At 36.6% G+C, this 19,731-nt stretch overlaps 1 protein-coding gene across 1 annotated transcript in view; it reads left to right on the top strand.

The window, feature by feature from the left end:
* The window catches only part of LOC127850271 (proto-oncogene tyrosine-protein kinase ROS-like), a 103,082-nt gene that overhangs the window by 68,429 nt on the left and 14,922 nt on the right, over positions 1–19,731 (top strand). Inside the window, exons 18-33 of the mRNA XM_052383164.1 lie at positions 366–495; positions 744–991; positions 3,159–3,222; positions 3,709–3,923; positions 6,261–6,445; positions 7,644–7,957; positions 8,387–8,554; positions 8,949–9,166; positions 10,780–10,912; positions 11,524–11,789; positions 12,379–12,558; positions 13,549–13,756; positions 14,338–14,461; positions 16,399–16,568; positions 18,756–18,857; positions 19,418–19,559. Coding sequence (XP_052239124.1) covers positions 366–495; positions 744–991; positions 3,159–3,222; positions 3,709–3,923; positions 6,261–6,445; positions 7,644–7,957; positions 8,387–8,554; positions 8,949–9,166; positions 10,780–10,912; positions 11,524–11,789; positions 12,379–12,558; positions 13,549–13,756; positions 14,338–14,461; positions 16,399–16,568; positions 18,756–18,857; positions 19,418–19,559 — 2,867 coding nt within the window. The remainder of the gene's footprint in view (positions 1–365; positions 496–743; positions 992–3,158; positions 3,223–3,708; positions 3,924–6,260; positions 6,446–7,643; positions 7,958–8,386; positions 8,555–8,948; positions 9,167–10,779; positions 10,913–11,523; positions 11,790–12,378; positions 12,559–13,548; positions 13,757–14,337; positions 14,462–16,398; positions 16,569–18,755; positions 18,858–19,417; positions 19,560–19,731) is intronic.

Here is a 19,731-nt window from a genome sequence, read left to right as displayed (position 1 = left end):
TGTTCAGTACTTGTTTGCTTTATTCTGAAGTCTAGGTAACAGTTGCCAGTAGTATCAAAACTTTTGAATCAATCCAATTGCAACTAAAATGCAACATAAGAACACATTAAAATGATACAAAACAATCAGATTTGTCATAAGTAACCAATTGCCAATCAAATGAATCCTTTCAAATTAGTAAACATCTTTTCATATTAGCGGCATCATATTGTAGCCTGCTTGATCTGTTGTCAAATTGCTTTGGTTTGTATAAAAATCACGTTTTTGCCATCTTCAGTAGTTCAGAATTATATTGTAAATTCAAGAAACTTTTGACAAAAAGAACAAAGTATAATTTTCTGTGACATTTGTTTGTATGTGATCAGGTGGTGAATGACTCCTGGTTTGAAGTATCAGGGCTGGCTCCCTACTCTGCCTTAGTTGTTTCCCTCCAAGCCTTCACAGTTTGGGGAACCGGAAATAGGATAGTAACCACAGTGTGGTCACCCATGTCAAGTAATTTTTTTTCTCATAGCAAAGATTGAGTGGGTTAGTTCTCTTTTACTGGTGTCATATGTTTATTTTTCCAATGGATTTAATTGCTTATTTAGTAAAAATCTCCATTGCTACATTCATGTCCTGTTGTTTTTTTAAACTTTCAATCTTTACTTAGAAATGTGTAAATGATTTAGCAAGAAAATTATATCACTGTATTCTATTAAAAATAAACATAAGAGATTATATTGTCCCTTCCTGTTTTTCAGTCCCAGGCCAGCCAGTGGGACCCAAAGTATATGTAACCCAAAGAAAAAATGACGCAGCATCCAGACAGACACTCGCTGCGGATTTCCGCTGGATGGAACCCACTACTATGAACGGTGTGCTCAGTAGCCAGAATGTCTACTATTGGAAGAGTAGTGACCCCACGGCTGTTACAACCACCTCCCTGTCATCATCTGCAAGGCATTATGTACTGGCTGACCTGATGAATAACATAACATACTACTTTCAGGTATTTTACTAAAATGCCATGCATTCTGCAAAAACTGTGTTCAATGCATTTGTGTAAAGTTTCAATACAGATTAGCCTGTGCAGTCAACCCAGGTTAATCTGGGACAACACATTGCCCCCCAATTTAATCTGGGACAACACATTCCCCCCAGGTTAATCTGGGACAACACATTCCCCCCAGGTTAATCTGGGACAACACATTCCCCCCAGGTTAATCTGGGACAACACATTCCCCCCAGGTTAATCTGGGACAACACATTCCCCCCAGGTTAATCTGGGACAACACATTCCCCCCAGGTTAATCTGGGACAACACATTCCCCCCAGGTTAATCTGGGACGACACCTTCCCCCCAGGTTAATCAGGGACAACACATTCCCCCCATGTTAATCTGGGACAACACAATCCCCCCAGGTTAATCTGGGACAACACATTCCCCCCAGGTTAATCAGGGACAACACATTCCGCAACACCTTCCCCCCAGGTTAATCAGGGACAACACATTTCCCCCATGTTAATCTGGGACAACACATTCCCCCCATGTTAATCTGGGACAACACATTCCCCCCAGGTTAATCTGGGACAACACATTCCCCCCAGGTTAATCTGGGACAACACATTCCCCCCATGTTAATCTGGGACAACACATTCCCCCCAGGTTAATCTGGGACAACACATTCCCCCCAGGTTAATCTGGGACAACACATTCCCCCCAGGTTAATCTGGGACAACACATTCCCCCCAGGTTAATCTGGGACAACACATTCCCCCCATGTTAATCTGGGACAACATATTCCCCCCAGGTTAATCTGGGACAACACATTCCCCCCAGGTTAATCTGGGACAACACATTCCCCCCAGGTTAATCAGGGACAACACATTCCCCCCAGGTTAATCTGGGACAACACATTCCCCCCAGGTTAATCTGGGACAACACATTCCCCCCAGGTTAATCTGGGACAACACATTCCGCCTAAACTGGAATTTTGCTAAGAAGAGACTTCCTTAAAATGAAAAATACCATACAAGTGGAGAGTTACATCTCTGATAAGCCAGTGTGGACTGCACAGGCTTATCTGGGAAAACACCTTACATACATGAATTATTCCCAGTTATCCTTGAACAAGGCTCAAATGCTAAAACTATTGATACCAAAAAATGTTAACCCTAAAGCCTCAATCCTCAATAGTCAATTTTTAAGAATATAAAATATGCAGATTTTTTCTGGACCATAATGCAAAAAAACAACATAATGTATTTAAACCATTCAAGCAATATTGATTTTATAATTATTAATGGCAAACATTCTGTACAGACAATACCGTTTGATTGATATTGAGTTAATTGAGTGAATACACTATGTTGTTATTTAGCGTAGGGTGTAGATATTTAATTTGCACAAAGTTTTCAACACATGAATTTAATGTATTTATTTAATACATGTACAACAAAATAGTTTAGTAGTGACATAAATATCATGCTTGTTCCTACATTTCCGGCATTGATTCCATTTTAGAACAAATGGAATTAGTTAGGTGGACAGTGAGTTTAAGCCTATCTTATTCATCTTGTTTGTATCTTAAGCCTTAGGAGCTTTTGAGACACTTTTTGTTCTGTTTCCGAGGCATTTTCAATACGTCAAGGTGACTATTTGGATAAAGATCTTTGTAATAGAGCCTGAGCAGTCATCATGTGTAAAAACCTCCAAATTGCCAGACAGATACCATATTGGTTACGCATCTTGTATCAGATGATCCTTATTTAAATCTAAACAATTAAATATAACAGTTAGTCAAATAGGTTTTGACTTAATGTTAAGGTACTATGCAGCAAATATTCACAATGTTTGCTTAGCCCTTTGCAACTTAGAAGCAATGTGAACATGGCCATGTGTAAACAACATAAAGCCAGAACAGCCTGCAAGTGACTCACAGTCTGTTCAGGTTTTATGATGTTTGCTGCTCATCAGTAGCTAAGGGTTGAAAATGAAGGCTATAAAACTTGAATTAAGTAAGAAAGGTCTTTAATTAAATGTAACTTTCTAACGACTACAAATGTGTAAAAAAACGTATCTAAGTGGTAAAGTGTTAAAATGAAAGGTGAAATTTATTTTTGTTACAAGAATGATTATTAAGTTTTTTTATTATTTAATCACTTTTTGTCCGTAGGTGGAGTGTTGCACAAAAGTTGGATGTGGTCCCAGATCGGCCATAGTGAACGCCACCACTGATGGTATGGTCTTGATTGAACACTCATTGGTGTATATTGGGTATGCAAAGTGAAGTTCAAGCCCAATGTTAATTTAATGTTTAACCTTGTACCACATAGTGTGGCCTCAGTAAGAATCCTGGTAACTAGTTTTTCTTACCAGGTGCCATTCCTTCCACAGCATTAGCATTTAGATTTAACAGGACTATAGTTAGCTATTATATATTTACTGACATCATATTGTTTAATTTTACTGACTGGAAATTAGCAATTTATCACCTTATTTGAAAAAAGACATAGTCACCATGTTACCTATGTTAGCCAATGGAAGAGCAGTATTCTATACAACACAAGATAATATCATTTTCCTTGATGATAAGTGCCAGTAAAATTCTACAATTCAAAACTATCAGAACAACAAGTCAGGTTTCGAGACAGAAAAAAAGTAGTTATAATTATGCTAAAATAACAATGATATTTTCTTGCTCATTTCATCATTTTTCTCCTCAGCCGTCAATCCAGTACCAAGGCTACTCATTGCATCAACCACTGGAGTCATAGAGGCAGAGGCTGACAATGTGTTAAACACCTCCGTTATCGTGACAACCAAGCATGTGACAGCCCTCGCCCACCTGTCACAGGCCCACCTGTCACAGGACGATGCATTCTTCTGGATCACAAGGGAGAGAAATCTGGAGCGCTTGCCATCAAAAGATAATAGAAAGGTTTTAAAGAGATTTGTTTGAGATTTAAAAAAAAAATGCTTTACTACAAAATGATTGAGAATTTAAGAAGAAAAGAATGTTGTCCCATCAATCTTATTATGTTTAATAAAAATTAATGATTCTCCACACATTTGTTAACAGGCATTACTTTTTATTTTTATTTTACACTGATTCTTTTGTGTTAAAATTTCATTGAAAATTATATATAAATGTGTTAATTAAGTCCAAACAATCAATTGTCTTATTTAGTTTGACAAAATATGTTAAGTTAACAAATTACTAATTGCAAAATTGATCATACAGTGGAAACCCTCTAAAAAGGATCCTCTCTATACCAGAATCCTCTCTAAACCTGACAAATTGTCCGGTCCCATTTTTTCCCCTATAAAATCATGCGTAAAATATCTCCTCAAGACCGGAATCCCCTCAATTCCGAATACTGGTCATTCTTTGGATCAAAATTGTGTCATTTGATACGTAATTGTACCTCTCTAAACCGCTCAGGGCCGGTTTATTGCACCTTAAACCTAGTGTCAAAAAGTTGTGAATAGCGGATTAAAGACGCGTGAAATTAATAAAGGTGGTCGAACACTCATTGGTGTATATTGTTAACACTCTAGAAGTCACATTTATTGTCGGATCTTCATGAAACTTTGTCAGAACATGTGTCCCAATAATATTTTGGACGAGTTCGAAAATGGTTCCGGTTGGTTGAAAAACATGGCCGCCAGGGGGGGGCGTGGCAGTTTTCCTTATATGGCTATAGTAAAACCTTGTTAGCACTCTAGAAGTCACATTTTTAGTCCAATCTTCATGAAACTTTGTCAGAACATGTGTGCCAATAATATCTTGGACGAGTTCGAAAATGGTTCCAATGGTTGAAAAATATGGCCGCCATGGGGCGTGGCAGTTTTCCTTAAATGGCTATAGTAAAACCTTGTTAACACTCTAGAAGTCACATTTTTAGTCCAATCTTCATGAAACTTGGTCAAAACATGTGTCCCAATAATATCTTGGACGAGTTCGAAAATGGTTCCAGTTGAATGAAAAACATGGTCGCCATAAGGCGGGGCAGTTTTCCTTATAAAGCTTTACTGTATGGTAAAACCTTGTTAACACTCTAGAAGTCACATTTGTGGTCCAATGCTCATGAAACTTGGTCAGAATATTTGAACTAATAATATCTGGGCTAAGTTCAAAAATGGTTGAGATCAGTTAAAAAACATTGCCGCAAGGGGGCGTGGCATTTTTCCTTAAATGGCTATTTACTACAAAACCTTGTTAACACTCTAGAAGTCACATTAATTATCCAATCTTTATGAAACTTGATCAGAACATTTGTTCTAACAATAGCTTGAGTGAGTTTGAAAATGGTTATGGTTTGTTAAAAAACATGGCCGCCAGGGGGGGGGGGCAGTTGTCCTTATATGGCTTTAGTGAAAACTTGTTGACACTATATTAGCCACATTTATTGGCCAATCTTCTTGAAACTTGGTCAGAACATTTGTCCCAATGAAATTTTGCCAGAGATTGAAGCTGGGTCATATGGGCTCAAAAACTAGGTCACAAGGTCAAATATAAAAAAACAAGTTAAAAGTCACTTTTTTGGTCCAAAATAATCTTCATGAATCAGCTTGCATTTTTTTCAGAATAGTCTAGTTCCTTTGGCTTTCAGGTGAGCCCCTTAGGGCCTGATGGCCCTCTTGTTTTGGATGTAGTTAGCCGTGCTTAATTTTAATAATCTTAATGCTATTTATTTTGTTGTGTTGTTTATTACAATTGCTAATTTAGTGTCATACAAAATGGTGATTTGCAGAGTTATTGAAGCAGTTGCATTCAGATATTCATTTAGATTTTCAAATTGGTAATTAAGATAATTAAGACAAAAAATGTCCGAACCTCCTCTAAGCGATTGAGCGTGGAATTGGCTCTACAAGACAAAATCAAATTGAGTCAAAGATATTGCCTACACTAAAGATGCTGTCAGAGAAATATGGGGTAGGACAATCGACGATCTTGGATATCGTGCGAAAAAAGTAAATTCACCTAACAAATGCATACATGTATTAAATATGTTGTTTTTCAGGGTGCACTGTTTGACTGATGTTTTGACTAATATTGCTGATAAATGTAAATAAACTATTAACATTAGCTGAAAGTTTTTTTTTTCAACTTCGGCTATGTAATTGACTTTCTGAAAGTAAAATAGTCAATGCCCCCTCTAAACCGGAATCCTCTCTAAACCGGAATTTCCGCTCAGTCCCGGGGTTGTCCGGTTTAGAGGGTTTCCACTGTATATTATTTCCAATGCTTCACTTACACACCTATTTATTTCAGTTACTTCACATAGAGGGTGAAGCAAGTCCCATAACCCTGGACTGGGTCAGTAGGTCTCTGTACGTTGCCCATAGCAACCAGTCCAACAGCGCCATCTTGAGATACAATATTGACCAGGGTACCTATGAGACCGTGATTGAGAGAACATCCCAAATAGTCGATATGGTGGTGGACCCTTTTACCAGGTATGATAATCCTTACACAAGGGCCTGTCTTATGAAAGAGCTCATGGCAAGATTAAATGGCCACTTATTTTTGTATCAGCAACAAATGCACTTTTGCTATCAATATGTTCCTTAAATGAAGGACGTATAAAAGATGATGAAAAGTTGAATACAATTTGAGCCAAGCTCTGGGACAACAGGCTTAATTTGGGACGACACTTGCTGCTTAGAATGGATTCACGTTTAGAAGAGATTTCCTTTAAACAAAAAAAAAACAAGAAGTGGAAAGTGTCGTCCCGGATTAGCCTGTGAGGACTGGGAAGGCAATGCTTTTTATTCAACCTTTTTTATTGCATAATAATTATATTGGGCTTTTTTAAAGCAACATTTTTTTTATCATTTAATGCATTGAATGGCTTTTTTCAAAAATACAAAAATGTGTAAACAAGTTTCTTCAAGTACACATTTGAAACTGGCTTCTTTCTGAGGAAAGCAGTAGTTATTGATTCTGCATAGTTATTCAAAGCTGTCTGACCTTGTTCGGTTTTCAGCATTTTTTATAAATTCAGCTGCATAAAAAGTAGTTATTTTGAAGCATTTCGTTTGTTGTCTACCAAAATTAAATAATTGCAAAAATATATTTTGTGTTGTTTTCTGGTTTTTCTTGTCCGAGTCTTGTTTTAGTTGTTATATTGCTACTTGTAAGAAATTCTTAAAAATTAATTTTGCCATGTAACATAAAATATTATTTAATTTTAGTAATTAAAAGATAAAAAAGTCCTTGTCCCATTAACAATGAATATCAAATATTTGTATGCTTCCCCTAAATTTATTTTGGGGGGAGCATATAGTCGCCGCTTCGTCTGTCCGTCCGTGTGTCTGTCCGTGCACAATTTTTGTCCAAGCTATTTCTCAGCAACTAATGACCGGAATTCAATTAAACTTTATGGGAAGCTTCACTACCAAGAGGAGATGTGCATATTATCAGCTGTTTCCGGTCAGATGATTTTTCACAGAGTTATGGCCCTTTGAAATTTTTTATTAAAAAATTCTTGTACCCCCAACTACTGTGCCCTAAAGACGTTTCCTTTTATCTGTCAGAATATATATTGCAATATTGTGGAAAAAAAAAACTTTGGGGAGCATCACCCATCTTTGACGGTTTCTTGTCTCTTAATTAAAAATATAATGTAAGACTTGTGCTTCTTGTCACTTTCAGCTCGTTAATTTGGACAGAACGTATAAGCAGACAGGGCACCCTCTTTAAATCAAACACAAACAATCTCTCGCACGTTCAACCTTTTTTCACCAACACGATTCGTCAGAAAAGAACAACCAACTCAACATGCACGTGTCTCAAAAGCCCCTGGGCCAGTTCCAAGGGGGCAGGGGTAACCATAGCGATGGATCTGTCCAATGACGGACACACTGAGCTTATATTCGTTGATGCAGAAAACTTACGGCTGATGGCAGCCAGTTTGGATGGGTGCCATTGCAGGGTTTTGCTGAATACAACAGAAACAGACAGAAAAGGTATGAATTTTTAAAAAGTTTTTTTTTCTTAAGTAAATTTTATTTAACAAGTAAAAAGTTATTTAAATCCAGCGAGTGATCCAGCGAGTGTTTACTAAGTTTATTCAGGATATGTAAAATTCATTTAATGGCATAGGACTATTTGATCTCTTGTTGACCTTTCATTCGTTTGCCATATTTAAAATAGCAAAATGTAATAATCAGACGAACTGGCATGATGACAACATTTACATTTAGAATTATATTATGTAACTAAGTAACTAATGACATGGTAAAAACTGGGTGATCACAAAAAAAATTCTTTAGCATATTGTCCCAGTTTTAAATCCAACAATCAATTCCCCCTATTTGTTTCCCCCAATCTTATGATGGTGTTAACATTGTTACCACAACAACCAATTTCACTCTAAAGCTATTGGTTCACCCTAGGTCTCCCCCCAGACCATATGACTGTGGACCATGTGTATATCTACTGGTACCAGGCTTCCACCAGCACCCTCTACATTATGGACAAGGAGACTGGAACCATCAAGACCACACCTTTGGATCATGTGACCGACATCCTGGCATTTGAGTCTCACCTGCAGCCATTGCCTGGTAACAGTTTTAAAATGTTGTTGTTGTTTTTTAAATTATATTTTAAAATTGTAGTAAATTGAACGTAAAGATATACCTATAGGAAAGTAATAATAATAAAAAAAACTCAATTTACTTTTTCTAGGACTTATCTTTGTTTTAAGCTACTCAATAATTGATAAAAGGTTTTCATAGTTTAGTGGACATGGTGTCCCCCCTAGTTATCAGGAGGTCATAGGTTCAAACCCCACAGTGGGAGTGTTCTTTAGATCTTCCCCAAAGACATCAATAACTGGTTCTACTCAGGAAACAGACTTCAGAGGTTTTCTATAAGCCAGGCTTTTAATGCAATCAAGCTAAAATATAAGATATAAACTAATCTGCCGATACAAACAAATATCCTCTTAATCTTAAGGTTCTGAATGCCTTGACACTGCACCTTACTCCGACAAGGTCAATGTTGTCTCAGTAACGAACACCAGCATAGGGCTGAGGTTGCATGACGTTGTTTGGCCCGAGGCTTGTGCCAATATCAGTCATCCAGCTGTGAAATACTGGGTGTTTTATCGCGAACTGGACGAAATGAACCCGTCTGCTGATTGCAGCAACACAGGATCTGCCTGCATGAACCAGGTTAGTATGGCTTCATTTAGAATGGAATCTTAATAAGAGCGCAAGGTTCATTAGGCTTTGTTTAAGTGTGTGTGAGTCAGGATGTTTTACAAATATGGGCAGTGCTTTGATTTAAGTAAAATTAAATAAATATAAAAAACAATATATCTAGATGGCAACATTTGTTGTGCTCCAGTCTTTGCTTTTCTTAGAAAAACTAAAAATCTTTATAAAAAAACTATTTGAAAAATTAAACCTTTGCATGTATTTTGGAAACAACAACAAAATCATCACTAGAATGATTAAACACCCCTACCAAGTTACTCCCAGGACGGCTAGATTTTAGCCATAGCTTATCAGCAGAACTAATTAGTGTTAACTGTTCTGTGGTCATAAAGCACACTCCCCTGTCAACAGCCTGCTTGGCGATAATAAATGAACCCAGGTGTTATATCTGGAAAATTCATGTTGATCTTTAAGTTGAGACATTTTGGTATTTAATATGTATCAACCACAGGAGACTACATCTCATTAATTCATTTAATTATATAATTTAAGCCCAGTTCAACAATCCACTAGCAAATATCATGCTGGATACTCATGCTGATAATTCCTGTAAAGTTGATTGTTAAAAAATATGTTTTTTAATTAACTGATTAGTAACATAGTTACCCGGTATGTATATTATATGAACATTTGTAATGTGAATTACAAAGGTGAAGTATTTCGAGTAAAAATTAAGTTTTTTTCCATGAAATTTCCTTGCTAGAAAAGTTTGGGTTACAATCATGACAGTACTAAATATACATGCATATAGCAGCTTATCATTCTATAAAAATTATAAATTTCTATTATAAATTGACAAGAATTCTATAAAGTTTTTGTGGCATACTATTTATGCTATTTCAACTTGTTTGTATGAGCATTAATAGATGTAAATTGAAAAAATAAGGAATATTCAACTGTTTACTTCTGAATAATTTGATAAGTATGATTAATGGAAAATATCTGCATTATAATTTTATATAACATAATTATAATTATGCTCTGAGATAATTACATACTGTTCGCATACATGTATATATATATTTATATTTATATATATATATATATATATATATATATATATATATATATATATATATATATATATACTTTCCATAACATAGTTTAATTAACTTTAATTAATATGTTGTTCAATTCAATAATAAACTATGTACAAGTACAAGTATTCAAATACAAGCACGATGCTCTTTATTAAAATGTGCTTTAGTTAGTTAATATATACTCTTTGATACCTATTAAAATGCATGCCCCTGTATTTTTCTACAATCAAATTATTCATTTAGTGTGTGAGCAATGTTTAACCATCTGAATTCTCAGCATTCTACACCAGTATCTTGTAATTAGATATGGCCAATAAATCCCCTCATGTTATCACTTCTAACAGTGATCAGCGTTTCACAACACCTTGATAATAACCCCTGAACAGTTAAATAGATTAGCTCTGATCTTGTTGAATCTATGGAGAAAGGAGTAACCGAGTAGGACTGTAAAGAATCTTTTCAAATTTTATCCATGCATTATTTTCAATAAAAAAGATCATTTGTTTTAATCTTGTCTCTTGATTTCAGTCCAGCTATGACTCCAGTGTTGCAGTCTCGGGTCTGCAGCCCTATAGACCATATGTACTCCAGGGGTCAGTGAGTACGTTCTACTCCCAGTACTCCGTGGGGGACAGGACCAATGTTATGACACACCCTGGAGGTAGGGCATATGATGAGCATTGTAATATATTTTGGCATGAATTTGTATTAAAATTCTATTGTGCAGCATTGTTTAAAAAAAAATCTTACTGTTTAATATTTTTCTTTTTGAAAGAATAAATGAAATTTAACCCTTTGCATGCTGGGAAATTTGTCGTCTGCAAAAATGTTGTCTGCTGAATTTCTAAAATTAGCATTTAAAGTAATTTCTTTGCTTTTTTTTTCAAAGAATACTATCAGAATAACTAACAGTTTGGATCCTGATGAGATGCCACTTTCTGGATCCAAACTGTTTGCAAAGGCCTTAAAAATTCGGTTTCAGCACTGGAAGAGTTAAGATGTTCTAATAAAGACTAAGTGAAACTTGTTTGCTTAAAGCCTTATAGTGATTTTTACCTTTCATACATTCATTGAAAGCAAATTTAATTAATTTATGAAAAAAGTCTGCATTGGCCAACTTGCTAAAAAAACATTCATGCTTATGAGTTCACTAATTGGCTGCATTAAAATTTGCAAACAGACAAACACAGCTATCCCCTGCAGAGATAAGAAATGACCATCGGTATTCCCTGTTGTTTTAATTTCTATATGTGCATCATTCTACATTTTTAGTTCCATCACCTGTGGAAAACATCAGAGCTTTACCACAGAGTCCTAACTCAGTAAGTGTCTCCTGGCTGCCACCAGCCCAGCCCAACGGTCCAATGGAGGGAATCATGTATTTCATTCGCTGGTCCGCCATATTGCAGGACGGCACTCGACACATGAAGATGTCGGATGCAATGACGCACAATGCGTCCCAGTTGGAATCTTGTGCCAGTCTCAGATACTGTGAGACGATTGACAATCTGTTAGCTGACCAGGCTTACTCCATACAGGTAGATTCATTTACATTTACATTTAAATAGATGAGCCTCACTTCCACCGCACAGGGATGACACTTTACACACTTGCATTAAACCCCATTTTCCCAGATCGCCACTCTTATATAAGCAGTTTAGCAACAGAATATTGTATAAATGAATGAATGACCTAAAGTATTTGTATAGAATTTTACTAGTATCATTTGATCATTAATAATATATCTCGTGTATGCATCTAAGTTCTTAATTGCTTCTGCAACAATGATTTGCACCTTTCACACAATTTTAGGTCACAGGATTTCCACACTTTGACTGTTAGCTTGCACATTGCAAATGATTAACCCCTTTCCCACTCAGAAGCAAAGTGAAAATGGCTATGTGCAAACAGCATAAAACCAGAACAGCCTGCGAGTAACTCGCAGGCTGCTCAGGTTTTATGCTGTTTGCTGCTCATCAGTATCTAAGGGTCGGAAATGCAGCCTTTAAAACTTGAATCTAGGAAGAAAAGTCTTAATATAAATTCAACTTTTTAAAGGACTACAGATGCGTCAAAATATGTGTCTAAGTGGTAAAGGTTAAGGCTTCTCTTGTCTGTTTCTGACAGGTGATAAGTAATCAGACAAGTGGAAACTTTGTGACTGAAAGTGAGCCTGTCCCAGTCCGCACATTCGAGCAACCAACTGACATCGAGATGTTGGATGTCACTAATACGTCCATTCACGTTTCCTGGAGATTCCCTGTAGACTTTTATTCAGTCAGATTAGTTTACATTTTTTATGAACAGGTAATAAAGCTGTACTTTCTTTTAACTAGGTTTTTAATGGACTTACATTTGCATGGATGTATTGCATTAAAAGTGTTTGTGATAATAGCTTTATAATGTTGACTTATCTTTGGATTGTACAATAAATGGCACTACATTTAATCATTTGGTAAAACATTGAAAACCTGGTCTTATGGCATGGTTAGTTTTTTTGTTTTCAATAGAGTTGAAATACTTGGTTCTACCAGGTTTTTTATTTTTCAATGGAGTTGAAAATTCTGGTTATAAGATGTTTTTTACAGCAGATGCTAGCCAGCGTTAAACAGGAGGTATTTGGTCAATAACTTCAGTTTGCATTGATGTCATCTTGATCACAAATTTGATGTTACATAGCAAGGATGCATTGAATCCTAGCTTGGGAATGCATTTAAAGTCTGTTAGGTCAAAGTTAATGAAATAGAAAATTGTTTCTGCTCAATATTTTATGCCACATGTTTTTCAATGATAAAGTGTGAAATTTATATAAAGCAATGATCCATGAATTCCAGTTCATGATATTCATACATGTACTTTGCTCCTTTTTTATATTTTTTAAAAATTAAAGGGATGAAGCGAATGTGTTTTCCAATAAGTGGAACTTCCTGTGCGGCGTCAGGGTTGCATTGTTATGCTGCCACAATTAACTTTGAGAGGGTATATTGGAGTAATCACCTGTTACTTTGTCTGCCATTTAGTTGATCGATTCGCGTTAAATGTGCGAGATTTTAAAGCAATTCATTTATGCATTTTCAAAGTGATACATTTTTTATTTGCAATATTTCATCATAAAGTGTACATGTGCAGGACATTTTTGGGGGCCCATTTTTTCCGAACTTTGCTGAGTTATTTGCCCTTGATCAAAAAAGACATTTAGTCCTATTTGTGACAAAGCTCTAGTTTGAATTATTTTAACCCTTTTCCCATTCAGAAGCAAAATGACACTGGCTATATGCAACCAGCAACTATTTGTAGGTGACAGACATCATGCCTGGGAAGCATTACTCCAAGCAGCAGTTCGATATCATCACAGAAAACAACACCCTGTATAACCAGTCCTTTGTAGGGCTGAAGCCCAACACGGAGTACGCGTTCCAGCTACGTATTATATACAGGGACATGTTTGATATCTACTATTGGCCAAATACTGCAACGGACGTGAAATACGCCTTTAAAACTCTGAGTTAGTGAACTGATTTATAAATATGGTTTTGTGAATTATTAAATTAATTTATCATTTATCCCTAAAATGTATACAAAAAAGGTTGATACATCATTATATGTTCTTACCAACTCGTTCATGTAGTACTGTTTTATGTGGGATTTTATCTACTCAATGTTTATTTCAAGCAGTAGTCAGTATAATGTTTGAGGCATACATTTAACTTTTATTTTCTTGTTGAATAAAGTCCCTTGCATTGCTTATTGAAATGTATTTTAAAGAGATGGACATTATTTATTTCAAAGCATTTTTATAAGAGAGCATTTCACAATTGTACATTCTCCAGAAACTTTGGTATGTATGTTTGTAGGTAGGTTTTTATTTTCAAGAACAAAATAAGAAATAAAGAATATAACAGAATGCAATAGAATGCAATAGAATATATTGCTATGTGTCATTATTTGATTGAACAATTGATGTAAAAAAAATTAAAATGGCCATCTCTATTTTAAGCCACTGTGACAAAATTCTTGGACAACTCACACACATTAAGCCCAGTTTTCCAAGAACCTGACTCATATGAAGTTGTTGTTGTTTTTCAGCGGGCATTCCAGGACCTCCGGAACCTCCTACAGTTCAGGAATTCCGCGCCAGAGAATTTGAGATCATATGGATGAAGCCAGATGACAATGGCGAGCCTATTGAACACTATATCCTGCAATACAAGTAAGGAGATGAAACGTTTCAATGTGGATAAAATGTTTCAGTATTTGTATGCACCCCAGCATCTTCTGGCACACAGAGGCCTATAGCGATAGGCCCATCCATTCAAAAATGACATGTTTTGTATAAATTATGTAGAGATTTGATACTTGTATGTATGTTATTTATGAACACTTTCATCCCACCCACAACACCTTGACATTGGCCTTCACATCAACCTTGTGGACTTCTGCAGATGGTCAACACTTTGTTATCTCAACTTCACCAGTCGCTCAACATTCATTCTACTTACTAAAAAGAATTGATACTTCCATGCAAGACATTTATTGAATGCAATTTAAATCTTAATGTTCTTGCAAGAAAAGCCAGGAAGCTATGAAATAAAAATATTAATTTATAAATTCCAAACAATGGATGGAGTTACTGTTAATATTTTTGTGTTATTGTTCTAAAAAACTTTTTTTTTTAGCTCACCTGATTGCTCAGGTGAGCTTTTGTGACTGGTCTTTGTCCGTCGTCCGTCCGTCCACATTTGTTCGTAAACGTTCTAGAGGCCACATTTATTGTCCGATCTTCATGAAACTTGGTCAGAAGATTTGTCCCAATCATATCTCGATTGAGTACGAAACTGGGTCATGCTGGGTCAAAAACTAGGTCTTTAGGTAAAAAAAAATGAAAACTAAACACCGTAGAAGTCACATTTCATGCCCAATCATCATGTAACTTTGTCAAAATGTTTGCCTTAATGATATGTTGGTCGAGTTTAAAAGTGGTTCCGGTCCGTTAAAAAACATGGTTTTTTTGACAGGGTTAATGCATTTGCCAGTGGGCGGGGCAGTTTTCCTTATTTGGCTATAGAGAAACCTTGTAAACACTCTAGAAGTCACAATTTTTGCCCAATCATCATGAAAGTTGGTCAAAACATTGGTTTTATTGATATCTCGGACAAGATTGAAAATGGTCCAGATCCGTGAAAAAACATGGACGCCAGTGGGTGGGGCATTTTTCTCTATATGTATATAGTGAAAACATGTCAACACTCTAGAAGTCACATTTTTGGCCCAATTTTCATGAAATTTGGTCAGAACATTTGGGGGGGGGGGGGTAAAATCATGGCCGCCAGGGAGTGGGGCAGTTTTCCTTATGTGACTAGAGAGAAACCTTGTGATCGAACACTATAGAAGTCACATTTTTTGCCTTATCATTGTGAAACTTAGTCATTACATTGGTTTTATTGATTTCTCTGACAATTTGTAAAATGGCTCAGATCGGTGAAACACACTTTTAAGCTCACCTGATTGCTCAAGTGAGGTTTAAGGATTGGTCTTTGTCTGCCGTCAGTCCGTCCACATTTGGTTTGTAAACACTCTAGCATTCACATTTCTCAAGCATTCTTTATCAAAGTTGCTGAAAGATCTCAGTCAAGTTTGATAATAAGCAAAATCACATAATAAATGCCATAATTATTGCCCTTAGATTGTCCATATTTTAATTATATTATACAAAATCCTTGTAAACACTCTAGAGGTCACAATTTTGTTTCAGATTTTATGAATCTTGGTCATATTTATTTTTGTAAGCAAAGTTTGATGTTTGGTTAGCGGGGTAAACTCAAAATATAGGTAACCAGGTCAAATCTTACAAAAATAAAAACACTTCATGCGTCAGAGTTTGGTTCAATAATGATGAAACCTGACCAGGATGTTTGTCTGGACAATATCTAGGTAAAGTTTGACATTTGGTAAAGATTGAATGAACCGACTCCTCTCAGGTGAGCGAACTAGGGCCATCTTGGCCCTCTTTTTTTAATTTTAAACTTTGATAAATGAAATAATGTGAATCATTAAGCGATTTGTTTCCAAATAATTAACACATCATATTAATATACATATGTTAATATCAGCTGGTTCTAAACATTCAATATTAAACCTATTCCACAGGTTAATTGACAAGGAAAATTGGAGTATAGCATGCAACATGACGGACACGCGCTGGGTGATAGACGAAGGAGTGTTACAGAGGGGCTACACATACATGTTCCGAGTCCAGGCCCAGAACAAGAAGGGCTGGGGGCCATCCAGCCTCAACAGCACGCCGTTTTCATACCCCAGTGAGTAGGGGGATTGTTTGAGCCACAGTCTGGGAAAACTGGGCTTAACCCATTGCATGCTGGGAAATTTGTCGTCTGCTAAAATGTCGTCTGCTGAATTTGTAAAATAAGCATTTTTTTCCTTTTTTTTCAAAGAATACTATCAGAATAGCAAACAGTTTGGATCCAAACTGTTTGCAAAGGCCTTTAAATTTTGGTTCCCGCACTGACAGGGTTAATGCATTTGCCTAAAGTGTTGTCCCTTATTTTCCTGCACAGTTCATACAGGTAAATCAGGGACGACACTTTCTACTTAAATTTTATTTTTGTTTAGAAGAGAATTCCTTTAAACGAAAAAAATCCATAAAACTGGAAACTGGCGTTAAGATAAGGTTGTGGGACACTGCGCACAAGCATTAAGGCCAGGTTTCCTAGGATGAGGCCCATGTTAACCCTTTCCCACTCAAAGGCAAAGTGAAAATTGCTATGTGCAAACAGCTTTAAATCAGAACAGCCTGCGAGTAACTACCAATCTGTTCACTTTTTATGCTGTTTGCTACTCATGAGTATCTTAGGGTTGGATATAGAGCCTTTCAAGTTTGAATATATTAAGAAAGAATTAAATTTAATTAGATTTTCTAAAGGACTTATAATGCGTATAAGTGCGTTTCTGAGTGGTAATGGGTAAACATTTGAGACTAACCTTTTAGTCTCGGTTGTGTTGCGGTGGACCAGGTGGTCTCTGGAACAAGGCAGTGGGAGAGTGAAACTTTAATGTCAAACTTGATCAGGAACAAGGCAGTGGGAGAGTGAAACTTTAATGTCAAACTTGAGTAAGACAGTCCTTTGGGGTTTAACCCTTTGCATGCTGGGAAATTTGTCATCTGCTAAAATGTCGTCTGCTGAATTTCTTAAATTAGCATTTTCTTCGATTTTTTTCAAAGAATATTATCAGAATAGCAAACAGTTTGGATCCTGATGAGACGCCACGTTCTGTGGCGTCTCATCTGGATCCAAACTGTTTTTAAAGGCCTTCAAAATTTGGTTCCCGCACTGAAAGGGTTAAAAGTGCTGTTTTATATTAAACTACAAATAACATAATGAAATTCAAACATATAAAGGTATTTTGGTTTATGATTACTTTCCTTTGCTCCTGATTTTCAGTTTGCAAAGACTTTTTAAAATCAGCATTGAGTTGATAAATTGAATGACAAACTTGGTTAAAGTTTGATTGGTTTAGCATGTCACAGGTGTCAACACTTCCAAGGTAAACGGGTAAAAATAAGTGCACAGATACATGTACATAAAAATCACTTTCTTATAATTGGAGATACAAATTTAAACTTCAAGATAACCTTTTCATTTCATAAAAACAAAGATGGAATAAAGTAAAATAGTTTTTCGGTTACAATATTTACAGAAATTTGACTAGAATGACTTTAAGAACCATTATGCTGGACGTTGTTTTTAGTTTTAATAGAGTCAGTCAAATGAGCCGCATTCTTTATGCATGTGCATAAAGTGTCATCCAAGATCAGCCTGTGCAGTCCACACAGGCTTATAATCGATGACAGTTTCTGCTATTATTGTTTTTTTCATTTATATGAAGATTTGTTTAAAAGTCCAGTGTAGGCAGAAAGTGTCCTCCCTGATGAGCCTGTTGGGGACACACATGTAGGCAGAAAGTGTCCTCCCTGATTAGCCTGTTGGGGACACACATGTAGGCAGAAAGTGTCCTCCCTGATGAGCCTGTTGGGGACACACATGCATTAAGTGTCATCCCTGATGAGCCTGTTGGGGACACACATGTACTGATGAGCCTGTTGGGGACACACATGCATTAAGTGTAATCCCTGATGAGCCTGTTGGGGACACACATGTAGGCAGAAAGTGTCCTCCCTGATGAGCCTGTTGGGGACACACATGTAGGCAGAAAGTGTCCTCCCTGATGAGGCTGTTGGGGACACACATGTAGGCAGAAAGTGTCCTCCCTGATGAGCCTGTTGAGGACACATGCATTAAGTGTCATCCCTGATGAGCCTGTTGGGGACACACATGTAGGCAGAAAGTGTCATCCCTGATGAGCCTGTTGGGGACACACATGTAGGCAGAAAGTGTCATCCCTGATGAGCCTGTTGGGGACACACATGCATTAAGCCCTGATTTCCCAGAATTGCTACTCAAATAATCGCGTGGGCTGTATTTTAGTGCTGGAAGTGGAGCAGGAAGGGGACATGGTGACGGTGGTGGCAGTTGTCTCCGCCTTCATATCCGTGGTGATTGGCATGTCAGTCATCGCCGTCTGCTATTGTGAGTACAGGAGACTGTCTGTCTTCGTTGCTAATAAACTTTCATGTTGCTTGTTGTTTGACATTCAAGTTGCTTATTATAACACTATGGATTATCACAATTCTCAAAAGCCTCGGTAATGGTAAGTTTTTAATCGATAAGAATTGAGCAATCATGCAATCAGCGCAATGGTCGCCACCATATTTTAATTTCAAGAAAAAGCACTTGGAGAGAAATGGAAGGTTGGATAAAAATAGAAGCCAAGACCCACCTGCATCATGTTGGATTCCAAGCTATTATGGAGAGTGTTTTATTAGATTTATATTGTATTACACTTTCAAGTTGTTTATGGTACACAATGACACATAAAATATCAAACATCCTTTTGAGTACATTATAGAGTTATAAAGCTATTGTGACTTCTAAAGGAACTTTAAGAAGACACAACAATTTCTCAACACTAAAATTTATTATAACCCCAAAATATCTTAATGGCTTTATTTTACTACCAGTTATTCTTCTACAAGGGGCCTGTTTTGATATTTCAAAGATCATACACACATAATTGTTTCTCCTGCTAGCGGTGTGCCGTCGGCGTCGTGAGGAGAAAAAGAAGGACTCAGATTTCATGGCGGTGACCCGGGGCCCTGACCTTGAACTGGCCACACTGCGCGAGCTGCCCATGACTGCCATACAGCAGAACAATACTCTGTATGCCATGAGGTAGAGACAGGAGATCAGCGGGATTAAAGAGAAAAAACATTCAAAACTTTAAATTTGAAAGCCAGTTAAGCTAACACACGTTATTTTTTTAATGGAACTATTTGTTTGACTTAATTTTTAACCCCAATCAATTTTCTCCCTTAGGTGAGGTGATATTATTGTATCCCATAAG

The sequence above is a fragment of the Dreissena polymorpha genome, chromosome 11 (assembly GCF_020536995.1).
Source record: "Dreissena polymorpha isolate Duluth1 chromosome 11, UMN_Dpol_1.0, whole genome shotgun sequence".
NCBI lineage: Eukaryota > Metazoa > Mollusca > Bivalvia > Myida > Dreissenidae > Dreissena > Dreissena polymorpha.
This window is presented reverse-complemented; position numbering and strand designations above follow the sequence as displayed.